This window comes from Taudactylus pleione, unplaced genomic scaffold (assembly GCF_031769625.1).
Source record: "Taudactylus pleione unplaced genomic scaffold, aTauple2 ptg000114l, whole genome shotgun sequence".
NCBI classification, from domain to species: Eukaryota; Metazoa; Chordata; class Amphibia; order Anura; family Myobatrachidae; genus Taudactylus; species Taudactylus pleione.
Window position 1 is genome coordinate 5,192,847 of NW_028284516.1, and position 17,279 is coordinate 5,210,125.

The 17,279-nt window shown below is 45.9% G+C and overlaps 1 protein-coding gene across 2 annotated transcripts in view; it reads right to left on the reverse strand.

The window, feature by feature from the left end:
* The window catches only part of NECAB1 (N-terminal EF-hand calcium binding protein 1), a 298,804-nt gene that overhangs the window by 132,516 nt on the left and 149,009 nt on the right, over positions 1-17,279 (reverse strand). For both annotated transcript variants that reach the window (XM_088471513.1, XM_088471514.1), the window contains one exon: positions 1,735-1,832. In XM_088471513.1, coding sequence (XP_088327639.1) covers positions 1,735-1,832 — 98 coding nt within the window. The remainder of the gene's footprint in view (positions 1-1,734; positions 1,833-17,279) is intronic.

Consider the following 17,279-nt stretch of genomic DNA (forward strand, 5'->3'; position numbering starts at 1 on the left):
AAACTAGAGCCAAAGGCACCCAATAGGCATACATGTACATTCTGATTAAGCATGCAATTCTCTACTTAATATATTAATGATTGCACCACCCCCATCCATCTGCTTGTGAAATGAGCCAGCATCACTATCAGCATGTATTTGTTCCAGCCTTCAGCCTTATTGAAGTGCGAGAGATCTGGCTGAAATCAGATAGATCCTTGCATATGCTTGCCCCTGAATAGCCCAGCATATTCTGCCTATGTGATACGCCAATGGTACAATTATCCTGCGTGCTTACACCCAATTGTTGTCCAGTTACACCCACTCTCATGCAAATGAGATGCGCACAAATCTGAATTACCCATAATTGCTCAAGTTGCTCATGCAGGCTCCAACGCATGCACAGTTAGCTAATCCGACGGTAGAAGGACTAGAGTGCAACACTGATCAGGTCCTTATTATGCTCAGCCAGAAGACACTTATTCCCGTTAGAGGTCACCCTGAAAACAATATATACTGGTAATGTTGTGTGTAAACCTTTAGCTTCAGAACAGTGCAGTCCTTAGGAGAGTATGTAGCTCTACCTCACATGTACAGTACATACGGTTTCAGCCCATACTCCCAGCACTAATAGAAATAACAGCACTCACTTGAATTTGTACTTGTCACGACAAACAGCACTTGCAACCAATACAAGACGTATTGTTACATGCAAATATATAATAATAATTCTGAAATAAATAATATCATAACTACTCATTTTATCTGTTTGATTAACTACTGCTCAATTTTCAAATCAGTATCAGGGCAGCACAGACGGTGTAATGGTTAGCGTTACTGCCTCACAGCAATGAGGTCATGGGTTCAATTCCCACCATGGCCCTAACTGTGTGGAGTTTGTATATTCTCCCTGTGCTTGCGTGGGTTTCCTCCGGTTTCCTCCGGTTTCCTCCCACACTCCATAAATATACTGGTAGGTTAATTGGCTCCCCTCAAAATTGACCATAAGTGTGTATGTGTGTGAGCATGTGTTAGGGAATATAGATTGTAAGCTCCACTGGGGCAGGGACAGATGTGAATGGCCAAATATTCTCTCTGTAAAGCGCTGCGGAATATGTGTGCGCTATATAAATAACTGGTAATAAATAAAAATAAATAAATAAGTTGTTTGAATCTAACACAGGCCACTTCATTGTACTGTGTGCGAGAGATGGTACCAACATGGCAATGATGTAAAACATACAGCGAGAACAACATCAGAGCTCCTTAATAGCACAATAAATGATTGCTCTGGAGTGGCCCAGTCAATAGCATTTAGAATCTGTAGTTATGGGGCCCATACATATAGCCTCTATCGGGGCAATTCCCCGTTCTGTCGACAGGGATTGTGAAAATCCAGCATGGTGGACAATCTCAATTTGCCGATTCCAACCCGAATATGGTCGGAATTGGCGAGGCAGCTATTGTTAACATATAGTTTTCTGCCAATCACATGACAAAATGACGATCATCTGAGCATGGTATATCGATGTTTAAATGTATGGCCCGCATAACCTGATAGACTTTCTTAAATATACTTACACCTGTAACTACAGGTAAAAGGTGTTTCTACCAAGTGTTTACATATACAATGGGTTTGTTTATACTGGAGATTTATTGACCCATGTTATCCTTATATACTATCAATTCGACAATTTGAACCAAACCCATTTTGGTGAGACTTCATAAAAGGAAAGTGCTTGATCAGTATCTTACTTTTTTTGTCTTGTCCATAGCCTTCAGTATTGAAAGGTTCAGGTCTTCCAGAGCAGCCAGGACACTTTCATATTCTCCTAAATGCTGGGAAAAGTAATCTGCAAAATAAAGAAAGTTATTACATAATTTGTTCTGCATTTCTTTTAAAACAAAGAAGTACAGTAGAAGATTTAAATATTTGAGCTGTCAGAGAACAATGCTGGAACCTGCACTGCGTTATTGGGCAATTGTCTTATATTACAGTGTGTATGACCACAAATCAACCAATATAGGAGCATTATTAGTCATAGTGAAAAATAGGTTTTCTATAGTCCCTATGGACTACGCCTGCCTTTGCATTTTCGGTCCCCTACAGGTGCCCTGGCCCGGATCATTTCCCCCCACCCCCCTCAGCTCCCCTGTCTATGATGTCCAATTCTCAAATCAGCTATATGGACGACGGCAGGGCATGTTATGTACTCAATAGACTCTAGGACTTGTTGATCCTACTGTCCACTTTTGTTAACACTTATTTTGAGGGTTAAATAGACAAACCTAATCCCTTTACCATCTCTTCTATTGGCTAAATATACTCTCTAGAAGCATAGACTGCATACACACACCCTACTGAAGACTGTTCACAAAAGGATGCTAGATAGATTCTGATGGCTGAACTAGCGAGTGGTGGGCCCAGGTGCAACAATATGCATTTTTTTAGAATGTATTTTTGTAAAGCAAAAATCCAGAATAAAAGTTAAATAAAGCAAAGTTACAAAATATCAAATGTGTACAGTATTCATTGCGGTTATCAATGACATTGCAGTAGGTTTTTGTTCATTTTATATTTTAACAAAATAGAAAATTGGACATAATGAAAATAATGAAAATATACAGATGAACAGGGGGAAAGAAAAAAGAAAATAGTAAAATAATTTTATTTAAAAAAACCAAGAAGGTAGAAGGGAGTAAAACTTAAAATAAAAAAATATCGTGAAGTCCATCGTAGGAAGAGTAAAATCAACTCACAACGACAACATATTTTTATAGATCAGAAATAATGAGCGAGGGACCTGGAAGGAGAAGGTAAAACACTAGTGCCTCTTATTCACATTACACCACACAGTAGTACCCCTTATTCACATTACACCACACAATAGTGCTCACAATTCACGTTTTTCCACACAGTAGTACCCTTATTCACATTACACCATTGTACCAACAATTCATGATACGCCACACATTAGTGCCCACAATTCACGTAATACCACACAGTAGTCCCTCTTATTCATGATACGCCACACACTCTCTTACTCACATTACACAAAACACTGATGCCACTTATTCACGTTTTACTACACAGTAGTGCCCTATATTCACATTATACTAAATAGTAGTGCCTCTTATTCACATTATGCAACACAGTAGTGCCCCATATTCACAATTTGCCACACAATAGTGCTCCGTATTCACAATATGCCACACAATAGTGCCCCGTATTCACAATATGCCACACAGTAGTGCCTTTTATTCACAGTATGCCAGACATTAGTACCCCTTATTCACATTACACTATATAGTAGTGACCACAAATCACATTACGCCACACAGTAGTACCCCTTATTCACATTACACCATAGTGCCCACAATTCATATTACGCCACACAGTAGTGCCCACAATTCAAATTATTCCACAGTAGTGCCCACAATTCACATAATGCCACACAGTAGATCCTCTTATTCACATTACGCCACACAATAGTGCCTCTTATTCACATTAAGCAACACAGTAGTAGCCCCTTATTTACATTATGCCACAGTAGTGCCCCTTGTATTTGTTCATGTATCTCATCTCATCCATTGTAGTGATACAGACTCTGTACTTTTCATGCCCTTTCATTGTTCCCCAGATTCCTTATGAGGCAAATGTAAACTGGAGGACTAAGTGATAACATGTATATACGTTTATGTAGACTGTTGGGTTTTTAGAGTTATTGAAATGTGATGTGTACTGTATTTTTATGTCACTGCAACTATAAACTACAGATGTGTGGTGTTAAGCCTCAGGACAGGAAGTTCATCCTTTAAACCCCCAATCAGCTGAAGGGTGTCCTTGTGCCAGCCACAAAATAATAATAACTTAGCAATATAAAATAACATTAAAACGTATACTAATAAAGACTCTGAAACAGTGATTTAAAGCAACCCATACAATGCACAACTAACCCTAACAAAACATGCATTGCACCCCAAACACATATATACCTGTAAACTTTAAACTTCTACCCATTCTGCTGCTTAACTGTACTTTCCCACCAACACAAAAGCCAACAAAAACAACAACCAAGACATACAAAAAACAAGGGAGGATGGACAGGCAAGATCCAGTAGACAAAGAGGCCTGGGCCTAGCAGGACAGTAAACAGGTGTGATATCCCTGATATCACACCTCTACAACACCCATTGGCTAACCTGATATCACACCTCTACAACACCCATTGGCTAACCTTGTGTGACTGACACAATGGCCATACCCCAACCTTGTGGTTTAATCCACTTCTGTCATATTCTGCCCTCAGTACATCATTAGCTGCACCCCCAACCCCATCCTTTGCAATCCCACAGGAAACTTTGAACAGCTGGCCCCTTGTGACATCAGTTTCGTGGCCTTGTGACCGGATCATCAAAACCATCCCTGCGAAGATACAGTACCCAGCAGCATGACCCTGGCACTGGTAAGGAACAAGAACTCTGCTCGCGATACTGTGTGAAGGGGCATGAGAACTGTTAAGGGGTGACTGATACTGCCTATCATTTAAATTGTACATATTTTTATATATTTTTTTATTCAGTTACTGTTACTTGTGTGCTGTGTAATGAAGGTAGCTTTGTACCTTTGCTTTTGTTTATTCCTTGTGAATTGCAAATGCATAAAAGTTCTGGGGTAGACTACCGTGCTGCTATAAATGTAAATATAAAGGCGAGTGACCTAAAGGGGCACACAAAAGCACGGTTCCCTCAAAGGAGAGCTTAACCAATGATGATTTAGATGATACTTATATATGTAAAATGGGGTATATTTAGTTACTAAAGTGGAGTTGTTGCCCATAGCAACCATGCAGATTCTAACTATTATCTTCTAGAAGGTGCTAGATAAATGATAAGTAGAATCTGATTGGTTGCTATGGGCAACATCTCCACTTCTAAACACCCGCACTTTAGTAAATATACCCTTATAGGTCTATTTTGTACATGTTCCCCAAAACATTGCAGACTGTCCTTCATCTCTTGATTGTACCAAAACAAAATAACTGTACTATAATCAATGCAATTATAAATAATTTTTATGCAATTTCTTTTTACCGAAAAAATAAACATAAAGATGGAAAAAAAACATGAACACTTGAAGTGATGCATTTCTTTCTATAGATATTTCAATTATACATATAGCTCTCCCCAACTTTCTGAGTTGCACAGATTTCTGGGTACAACGCATGCAAATTTACACATTTGTGCATATGTCCATCCTATGGAACTTGTTTGGATTGGCCATGAAATTGAGCGCTTTGGAGCAACAACTGGGCGGCAACAATGCGAGCACACGGAACCGCTCTGTCTTGTTTGGGTGTCATTGGAGCATCGTGGCCATGTATCAAAAGCTCTGTGCGTATGGGGAAGGGAAGCCTGTTTCTCATGAATCTGTTGCATCTAGCATGGTGCTGGGGCAAGTACCGAAATTAAAGATGATGGTTGCGGAGCCTAGCGTAAAATCAGTGGGCGGCATGGGTGCAGATGCACAAACCCTTGCATTAGCCCTACGGATTCTGACATTAGCATAAGGTTGTGAATCTAGCCCGTGGCTACAGTCAAGGGCATCCGTGACTGTAGCCACAGTTTTGCATGCGACTCAGAATAAGTTCTCTCTAGATGTGTGCAGTTGATGGTCTCTTTCTCAACAAGCTACAGGAACATCTCAAAGAAGACAACAATGGGAACATAACAATGATGGAACATTGGGGAAGGGGAAAGGAAAGTGATGTGGTTTGATCATGGATAGGAAAATGGAAGTTTGAAAGTGATTGAGTAAGGTGATCACAATATATGTTCCTCATAGCCGAAGAACTCAAAGTAGTGTAACCCTTGGGGTTCTAAAGCATTCTCTATATTGAGGATAATTGTGAACTCAGATATAACCTGTCCAGGGTGACTCTGAGGCTCTCTAGGAAATAAAATCACATATTTATTGAATCTTTAAATTCTAACCACCTGCGGCTGGCTGCATAATATTTTCCATGTTCAAGAAGTATTTATGTCTAGTAAACCACTCACTCAGGGTTGGAGAAGAGTGAGATGGGGGGTATTATAGACCATGGAGCATGGTTTAGACATTTTAAGAAACTATTTGATCATACACAACTGAAATGTTGGTCAGGTTTGGAAGCCAGAAGCCTGGGCTGTCAGGGTTGTCTGCATCCCAGGATCTTTTTAGATGTTGATATAACATTCTGCCAAGATTGGTGAATAATTTGATATTTCCATTAAATATGTAAAGGATTCTCCCCTGCAATCACATTTTGATGACTATCAGTACATTTTTGCAAGGCGGCGTGAACACCTACGGTATACTATCATGATAATACTTTGAACTTATTTTCCACGACTGCCAAACTCAAGGAACTTGTATGAAGCAAGGAAACCAGATTTGCATTGTGTGCAGTTTGAATTAATGGACACACCCACCTAAAACTTGATATTATTCTTGCTGAGCTTATCTGCAATTTAAACAAAGCTTAATCTCTGAATATTTGGAAATATTATCAGGACGCCCCATTCTCTTTAGGATTTTCTCTTTCTGTTTAAGTAATGCAACCCGCAAATTACATCTCTTGGTCATTTTGATGGTTATCTCCCTGGCAGAGTCCTCTATGTAATCTGTCAAAGGTTATCAGCACATCGGTTTCTTGAATGTCATATGGGAGTCCTCGTATACATTAATGATTACAGTAGCCTCTATTATCTATGTTGTCAACTCTTTTTTTTGCAATAGTTTCAGTTATGCAGCCTGCTGGGAGATGGCCTCTCTGAGCTTACAGTAATGCTTGTCTGCAGATTTACTTCCTTTCCTCTAAGGATGTCTATCAAGCCACCTAGTACCTATGGTCAGCTTCTGTAACTTATAGCTACTTCCTTTTACTATGTCTCTTGTAGTTTGACTTTGAACATGTAAAAGACCTCTTCCTCAGCAGGAGTTTGAAGTATTGCAGAATCTCACAGACATTCAGAGTAGAACAAATTAACGCCTCTAAAGAGATTAAATGCATTAGAAAGGTTTGTGGTGTTGGGTCACACTTGTTTGGCACACCTGATATCTTTAGAAACTGGCTCAAGTCTGTGTGCGGGGACTGACCTGTGTCATCTCTGTTTTATTTTTAGGACCTTTTCTAATTATCCCCATTAAAACTTAAGACTGATTGTTGGCTTAAGAAGCAGAAAGGAGCTCCCTTATGTTAGTAAGCATAAAGACTATTGTTTGCATTGTTCCCCCCAACAAGCCTATGCAGGTATTTTAGTTGTAGGGTATTTCTCTTATTGGTGGTTATATGTGTCCCAGTTGTCTGACATCAAGGGGTAGATTTACTAAGGCTTCTAAAAGTGAAAAGCATTGATGTTACCCATAGCAACCAATCAGATTCTTTTTATAATTTTCTAGGAAGCAATAGAGAAATGATAGACAGAATGGTTGCTATGGGTAACATCACCACTTTCATTGTTAGAAGCTTTAGTAAATCTATCCCCAAGTATGTTCCTTTAGAACAGAGCTTACATGCTCAGAACATTTGGTATATGAAGGTAATACTGTACAGAGGTGATTTTAAAGAATACAAATAATATGAGATATGGTAAGAACTTACCCTTGTTATCTCTATTTCTACGAAGTCCATAGGGTTCCACAGGATACCTTGGGGTATAGGTGTGACGTCAGTCGCAGGGCACCAAAGAGTTAAGCTTTCAGCCTCCCAGGATGCACTAGGTCCCCCTCCTATACCCCGCCCCCGGGCCAAGGCACCTCAGTTAGTTACCAAGCCATAGGCCGGAGGAGGAGAAGGAAGAGAGAGAAAAAAGATCTGGACACATACAAGAATCACATTCTCACCAGAGGGAGACGGAAAACCGGTGACCAGAGCAAAGCCCATCTGCAGCACAGGTGCGACAGGGCGGGAGTCCTGTGGAACCCTATGGACTTCGTAGAAATAGAGATAACAAGGGTAAGTTCTTACCATATCTCATATTTTCTACTTCAGGGTCCATAGGGTATCCACAGGATACCTTGGGGATGTCCCAAAGCAGTATCCTTTAAGGGTGGGGACGCTCCTGTGCAGAAAGGAGAATCCGCCGCCCGAAGGAAGCATCCTGAGAGGCGAAGGTGTCAAACCTGTAATACCTCACGAAGGTATGGACAGAAGACCACGTAGCAGCCTTGCAGATCTGAACTGCCGAGGCACCACGTCGAGCTGCCCACGAAGGACCCACAGACCTAGTGGAATGAGCCTTCAGAGAAGGAGGGACCGGTAGGCCTTCATGAAGATAAGCTTCAGAAATAGCCATACGGATCCAGGCTGCCAAAGTTTGCTTTGAAGCAGGCCAACCCTTTTTACGGAAGCCAAAGAGGACAAACAAAGCGTCCGACTTCCTAAACGAAGAAGTGCGGTCAACATAAGTCCTTAAGGCCCGCACAACATCCAAAGAGGCCTCACCCACGGAAAGACCCGGTGAGTTAAAGGCCGGAACAACTATTTCCTCGTTAATATGAAACTGGGAAACAACTTTGGGAAGAAACTCGGGCCGAGTGCGGAGCACTGCCCTGTTCCCATAAAAAACCAAGAAAGGGGGTCTACAAGAAAGAGCCCCTAACTCAGAAACACGTCTGGCCGAAGCAATGGCCAGAAGGAAAACAGTCTTAGCTGTTAGCCATTTAAGATCCACTGAGCCCAGTGGTTCAAACGGCGGTCCTTGGAGAGCCCTCAGGACCACAGCCAAATCCCAAGGCGCCACAGGTGGAACAAAGGGCGGCTGAATGCGGAGAACACCCTGCATAAAGGTGCGCACATCCGGGATTGTAGCAATCCTACGGTGAAACCAGACAGATAGGGCCGAAACCTGTACCTTCAAAGAAGCAAGGCGAAGCCCATGATCTAGTCCCGCTTGCAGGAAGGCGAGAATCCGAGACAGACGAAACTCCCGCGGTGCATAACCTCTCGGTCGACACCACTGGAAGAACGTATGCCACACGCGATGGTATATCCTCGCGGAAGACGGTTTCCGAGCTCGCAACATGGTACGCACCACAGAGCTGGAAAACCCCCGGGACCTCAGCATGGCCGTCTCAACAGCCACGCCGTCAAAGACAGCCGAGTCAGGTCCGGGTGAAGGCAAGGACCCTGAGACAGAAGGTCCGGTCGTAGCGGCAACCGCAGAGGAATGTCCACGGACAGACCCTGAAGGTCTGAGAACCAGTGCCGTCTGGGCCACGCGGGAGCTATCAACAGGAGCGTCCCTCCTTCCTGTTTGAATTTCCGGATTACCCGTGGAAGAAGGGAGACCGGAGGGAACAGGTATGCGAACCGGAACGTCCACCGGACGGACAGAGCATCCACCAGAGACGCCCCTTCATCTCTTGTGCGAGACCCGTACACCGGCAACTTGTTGTTGTGCCGGGACGCCATGAGGTCGATTTCTGGAAGACCCCACCTGTCCACCAGTAGTTGAAAACGTCCTGGCGACTTAGAAAGTCCGCCTCCCAATTGAGCACTCCCGGGATGAAGACCGCTGATATGGCCGGAAGATTGCGCTCCGCCCAAACCAGGATCCGAGAGACCTCTACGAGAGCCGCCCGACTGCGAGTTCCTCCTTGCCTGTTTATGTAGGCCACGGTGGTAGCGTTGTCCGACTGGACCTGCACCGGGCGACCTGGAGAAACCGCTGTGCCTGCTGGAGAGCATTGAAGACCGCACGGAGTTCCAAGATATTTAGTGGAAGCTCCGCTTCTGTCGGCGTCCACCTGCCCTGGAACAAGTGTGGACCCGAAACTGCTCCCCAGCCCCGAAGACTGGCGTCCGTTGTCAACAGGACCCAATTTGGAACCCAGAACGGACGTCCCTTGTTGAGGTGGGTCGTCTGTAACCACCACGTAAGAGACAGGCGAACCTCCTGGGTGAGCACAATCGTCTGGGACTTCAGAGACTGAGTCAGCCCGTTCCACTTGGACAGGATCAGGTGCTGCAGAGGTCTGGAGTGAAACTGGGCGTATTCCACCATGTCGAACACCGACACCATGGAGCCCAGTAACCTCATCGCCGAGTGTAAGGACACCCGGCGGCTGTGCAGACAACTGCGCACCCTTGACTGTAAAGCAGAGATCTTGTCCTCCGTCACGAAGATCCTTTGCTGTCCCGAGTCCAATAAGGCTCCAAGATGCAGAATCCTCCGAGACGGGATTAGAGTGGACTTCTGCCAGTTGATTAGCCAGCCGTGCCGTTGCAGCAGTGCAATGGTCAGGTCCAAGTGGCGTAACAGGAGCTCTGGAGATCCTGCCACCAATAACAGGTCGTCCAAATACGGCAACATGCGGACTCCCTGCAGCCGCAGAGAAGCCGCCATGACCGCCATCACCTTGGTGAAAACACGTGGTGCTGTTGCCAGGCCAAAAGGTAAGCCCGAAACTGGAAGTGGTCGCTGCTGATTGCGAACCTGAGGAACTGTTGATGGCGCCAAAGAATAGGGACATGCAGGTAAGCGTCCTGTATGTCCAATGACACCAAGTAGTCCCCAGGTTCCAGCGCCAGAATGATGGACCGTAGGGTCTCCATCCGAAACTTCGGCACCCGCAAAGACTTGTTGAGTGCTTTGAGGTTGAGAATCGGACGATATGACCCATTGGGTTTCTGTACCAAAAATAGATTTGAATAGAAACCCTGGCCCCTCTGGGAGAATGGAACCGCCACTATAACTCCAGCCTGGAGCATAGTGTGCAATACCTTCCGCAGCTCCGTAGCCTTGTTCCGGTCTGATGGGAGACCCGTGGTGAAGAAGCGAGCCGGGGGTCTGTGCCGGAAGGAGAGGGCGTATCCGTGAGAAACCACCTCCAGAACCCAAGTGTCTGTCGTAGTGGTCGACCAACACTGGGCGAACTGTAGCAGGCGGCCTCCCACCCTGGGATCCCCCAAAGGGAGGCCCGGACCGTCAGGCCGCAGGCTTGTCATCTGGCTTGGGGGCCGGACGTCTGGTACTCCATGCCTGCTTCCGGGGCTTGACCGATTTCTTAGGGCCAGCCTGTCGAGGAAACGACTGTGGTTTGGGCCTGCCCTGGGCCCTAGATGACCGAAAGGACGATGGTCCCGAACCAGAAGGAGCAGCGGCCGACGGGAGACAGGCAGATTTGGCTGCCGCCAGCGTGGCCACAATCTTATCCAGATCCGGACCGAAGAGAACTTCTCCGGTAAACGGCAACGCTTCCAGACCTTTCTTGGAATCTGCGTCCGCCTTCCAGGATCGCAGCCACAAGGTGCGACGAGCAGCTACCGCTGCTGAAGAAATTCTTGACACCAGAGTACTAATGTCTAGAGCCGCCTCGTTGATGTAGGTGGCCGAATCACGGAGATTGCCAATCAACTCCGCCTGATCGGCCGGACAGTCGGATTCAAAAGAAGCCTCTAATGAATCCGCCCAGCGCTCCATCGCTCTGGCAACCCAGCAAATGGCCATAGCCGGCCGTGCTGCCCCCCCTGCAAGGGAATAAGCGGACTTCAGGCAGATTTCTACCTTGCGGTCCGTAGCATCCTTAAGGGAGGACATGGATGGCATCGGCAATGTGGCACTACGGACAAGACGGGTCACGTGAGAATCCACCTGTGGAGGGGATTCCCACTTCGCAAAATAATTATCCGCGAACGGATAAGCCACCGCCAGGCGTCTCTGCGGCTGGTATCTTTTGCCAGGTTGTTTCCACGCCTCCTCTAAATGGTCCACCAACTGACCCGAAAGAGGAAAGACTGTGGCATCGCCCTTCACATCTTTGAAAAAGGCATACTTAGATTTAGCCGCTGGGGGAACTTCGTCCTCAATCACCAAGGCTGTGCGGACCGCCCGAATAAGTCCAGGAATATATACTTTGGACTTAGCATCAGCGTCCTTAGTATGGAGAGGTTCCTGATCGTAAGGATCTAGAATCTCCCCATCATCAGACGTCCCTTCGTCATCCTCATAAGGAGCGGACAGAGACGCCACCGGCCTTTTATGAGACCGCATCACAGACTCCCCTTGCAACACATCCGACAAGTGCTGTACAGAACTCGTCAGGGAGTTAACCCACGCTGGCTCCTGAGAACCCGGGAGCGGGGAAATAGGGAGACTGTGGGGTACCACCAATTGTCGTGGGAACCCCTGCATGGGTGACGACACCACAGACTGCTGGGACAAACCCATAGGAGTAAACGCGGGCTGCGGAGCTAACTGGCCCACTAAAGCTGTTAACGCCTGAGCGAAACAAGCCCAGGGCGGCTCCTGTACCGGTGCTGTAACCGTAATAGGCCGCGCCATGGACAAACACTGCCGGCAAAGGCCCTCCGCGCTACCCTCCCCCTCCGCTAACGGTACTTTGCACGTGGTACACTGTAGCCGGAGGGGAAAATCACTTTCAGACATGATGGCACCACGTATGTGACCTCTCTCACCAATTAAGTATTAAATAGGCGAGAGACCACCCTGCAGCACCGCACCGCAAGGGCTTTAGCAGAAAGAACAGGGACAGTAATAAAGCTGACAGTTTAGATGAAGAAAAGATTACAGGCAGCAGCGCTAGCACAGTCACATACAATGCAGAGAAATAACAATTCCTGCACTAACAGCGCTGATCACTCAACTACACAGACACAGGGCCTGGTAGGACACAGCGCTGCATACACAGACCTGACCACAGCGGAGGAGAGGTATGCGGGGGGACCCAGACCACGATGCTTCCGTCCAGCGCTTCCAGCAGCGTTCACCATGCGTTCTGGAGAAGATGGCCGCCGAGGAGCAGAGAGGAGGCTGGCCTGGGGGAGGAGCGCTGCCACAGGACCAGTCGGCAGCATGCAGAGAGGGCTGTGTGCAGCGGGGGAGGCGCCGGCTGTGAGACAGGGAAGGCGCGCTCCCCTGGCATGCATTTAACCCCTGGGACGCCGCAGCGCTACCGCTCTGCTGCGGTCCGCTGTCCCAGGGGGTAGTGGAAGCGCAGGTTGGTCGCCTGGCTCCACGCTGCAGCCAGTCCCCAGGGAGCCCCCTGCCTGGGGACTTAGGACCATGTGATCAGCGGGGACCCACCGCGGGACCCCGCTGCTTACCTCTGTCCCCCTTGAATCCGGCCATGGTCCGGAGCATCTGGGGTCACCGCTAGCTGTGACCCCAGACGCCCACCAGCATCCCCGGATCAGTACCGGCGTTCTGGTACCGGCGGGGTGTAGGGAAGACAGCATGGACGTCAGGACTGACTGTCCATGCTGTACATCCAGTTGTGCAGCCACAGCTGCATGAAGAATAAGCTTCAGGGGCTCTTCTAGCCCCCACTCCAACAGGTGCACCCGACTCCGGCCGGGCACCAAACTAAACTGAGGTGCCTTGGCCCGGGGGCGGGGTATAGGAGGGGGACCTAGTGCATCCTGGGAGGCTGAAAGCTTAACTCTTTGGTGCCCTGCGACTGACGTCACACCTATACCCCAAGGTATCCTGTGGATACCCTATGGACCCTGAAGTAGAAAAAGTGGATTCACCAACTTTGTCTCGTTAGATAATGATGTACGCTTTCTATGTGTTGTAGCTTCTCTGAAAACAATGCAAGACCAGCCTGGGTTTAGTATTATTGCATTAGGGACCATACACCTTACTCTATGTTTCACTAGATGCTTTATTACATTTTGAGAGCTTTTGGTTTCTTATGTGCTGAAGGCTCCTTGAATCCGACTCAGGAAACCCCTGGACTTGGATGTAAGTTTTTTCCTGGGACTCAGGTAACCTAAGTACTGTCAGAACTTGCCGTTATTAACCCTTTTCTAAATTAATCAGATAGGCGCACAGATGGAGGAAGGCCAGTCCTGCTGTGCATTAGACCACCGCTCTATGACCATGAGGGTCTGCTCCGAGGGGGGTGAGTCAGGAAATGTGTATATTAATTGTCCAGGTTCATCAGAGAGGTCAGTGTTGGGTTAATGATGATGTAGCCGGTTTGGCAGAACAGGCCAAATGCTGGAGCAGATGTTGAGGCCCGGCTCAGGCCGGGGGTCCAAGGAAGGTTTTCAACTGTCCATTGAGTCTCTTTAGGGTGCTTTGCAGTGCAGTATGGGAATATTTCTGCTCTATAAATGCCACCAATCAGCTGCATGTAGGCTGTTAATGACGACTCCTATGGCTAATTGAAGGTTGCAAACTTGTACAAGGGTCCAAGTTGCTGGGAGGGTGAGACTGCCAATAAATTAGGGATTTAGTCAATGGAGATTTCCCTGATGTTATTAGATTACAAATTAACTTTGGAGGAGGTTTGCAGAAAACTTGACTCTCACAATGATTGCTAATCCATGCCATTCCTGCAGCATTTATATTTAATAGAAACACATTACCTTTCACATTTTTTAGATTTATTTTATCTTAACCATGGAAATCTTGATGATGTAGGTTATGATTGTTGGAAATGTGTGTACAAGTTGATGATGTAGTAGAGTTTCTGTACACACCAGCGGATGCCCAGAGACAATGAACAACCCAGTTACTTAGCCAGTAGAGTTGTTTTATTGGATGTGAAGCAGGTACAGCCACAATTACTGTTACACACACTGATATGGAGTGGAGATTGAGCGGAGAGGGGTAACATACAGATCACCAGCTGATGAGTGTAAGCAGATAGGGTAGCGTTGCAGGATCACTGGAAAGCATTTAGGTTCCAGGTATTGTCAGGTCTTTCTGGAGACTACTGTCTCCCACTGTGGTGCTCTAAAACAGTGACAAGATGGTACCGTACAAGTAAGAAACATGGAGCCTGAGCAGTACTGCACTCCACCTTCAACAACGAGTCCAGGTTAAACTGAATGTAATAAGTAACAACCTGCTAGAAATTTTAATGCAGTTTCAGGACACAAACTTGGCCCCTGTGAGTGTGAGGCTTTCATGCTGGAGGTAACTGTGACATATTCCCTGGTTATCTAACAATTGTCACTTAATACTGATAACGAAGTATAAGTCTGCATGTGTAGTCACATAAAAAAATGTTTAGCTACTTTTAGAGGACTCAAAAAGTATTGTAGTTATGTACGGGATGCCGACGCTCAGGATGCCGGCGGTCAGAATCTCGGCGCCGGCACTTGATTGTCGATAGGCTAACCCTCCCCCTCTCCCTACCCTAACCCTCCCGCCCCGATGTCTGACCCTAACCTCCCACCCCTAAGTGCCTAAACCTAACCTCTCCCTTCCCGCACCCTAAACCTAACCCTCCCACCTTAATGCCTAACCCTCCCCCCAACCCCGCCACTTATCATTGGTATCTCGGCGGTCGGGATGCCAGTGCCGAGATTGTGACCTGCATCGGGATTCTGGCACCGGTAATGTAAGTGTCGGCATCCCGACTACCGGGATGCCGAACGTATCCCGTTATATACAACATTTCAAATATTTATGCTGGACATTTTAGCTATTTAACTGTAAACATGTGCCAAGATGTACTGCACTGTACACATGTAACAAAGATTAGAAGTGTTGCATAAAAACCCGATGATCTTTCTGTGACCAGAGTAAACATAACGTATCGAAAAAGGATATAAGCAAAATGCAGAACCCCAAATTTTTAATTTGTGACAGTTATCCTTAAATAACTAAGGGCCTGATATGTTTAGTAAGAAGATTAACTGTTTTAAATCTGGTATTCAAGGAAAGTAGAGAAAAAGTGGACAACCTCAAATTACAGGTTATAAATACCAATAAGCTGTAATTTATAGATACTGCAGACAGACAAACTACATCTCACCTACCTACCAATTATTTGGCACGTACCTTCCAGGCTTTCTATGGGCAAGTTTTGTTCAGTGAAACTAAGCCAGTCTGACACTTGAAGGGGGAATTTGATTAATATAGCCGAAAACTGTTGCTATTGTGAAGCACGCATCATTAATAATTGCTACTGTTCAACTAGGTAGCAAAAATAGATTGTTAGTGCTTAAAGATTAGCTGCTGCCTGCCAACTTGTTTAGCCGAATAAAACATCTGATTCAGTCTGCCAAGTCCGGGAAGCTATTGGATGAATTTAAAATGTACTTAGAAGTTATTTTCCCTTTCAAATGATCTGATGAACAATCAGGCACTTGCACAATTGTACTAAAAATAACAGACACTTTGTTTTTTTGGAGAATGTTTCAAAGTCACTGCATTAAGTACTCATGCTAGTTTTTTATCGTTGTTCTTTTATTATATTTGCATTGTTTTATTCTTAAATGATGTATACTTATCTATAGGCAAAAATATTGTGTTAGTGGCAAATCAATGATGCTGTAGTAAAGTTTCAAATTGTCGTGCGTGACCAGGCCATGGGTGGGATGTATCAAAACCCGAAAATGACATGACCCAATAGGCAACGCCATCTATAGTTACCTAATTGAAGCATATGGGCTTCTTACAGCATAGTTCTCTGAGAGGGATGAGGGATTCAATCGGATCCCTCCCAGTGTGCCCTGTGCCTCGTGCATGCGCTGGCCGACAGCCGCACATGCACAGAAGGACTCCCAGGTCATAGACCCGGATGTCCTTATTTTAGCTCTTATGGGGAGATCTGTCCTTTGCAATTTTAACCTCAATTGTACAAATTTTGTTTGTATTGGGACAAATTCTTTAAAAATCATTTTGCATCACTTACAAATAGTAAGTTCAATAAACTGCAAGAACCTCTCCATTCATTATCCTGTAGTGCAGTGTTTTCCAGTTCTAGTCCTCAGGGAACCCTAACAGTGCAGGTTTTCCTAATCACCCCACTGAATCATAAGTGAACTAATTACTCCACCTCGGGATCTTTTAAAGTGTGCCAGATTGTAATGAATACACCGGTGCTCCAGCACGGAAAAATATGCACTGTTAGGGTTCCCTTGGGACTGAAATTGGGAAACCCTGCTAACTGTGTGGAGTTTGTATATCCTCCCTTTGTGAGGGTTTTCCTCCAGATGCTCCAGATTCCTCCCACACTCCAAAAGTATACTGGTAGGATGATAGGTTATGACAATACTTATAATGTAAGCTCCATAATATTGTGGTGCTATATAAACATTAATAATACATTGCATCCAGAGGCGTCACCGGATCTGGTGACACCCGGTGCACACTCCATAACCCCTCCTCGCACGGTGGAGTCGCTCACGCCCAAAAAGGGGGCGTGACCTAACATAAGGGGCATGGTCTATCTGGTAATCTTGATTGCATCTTTCCGGGGGTGTGCCCAACATCCCCGTAGATGCTAGGCTGCCCCCGGAGATTAGTACCTGCACTGTCAGCTCCTCCTCTGTGAC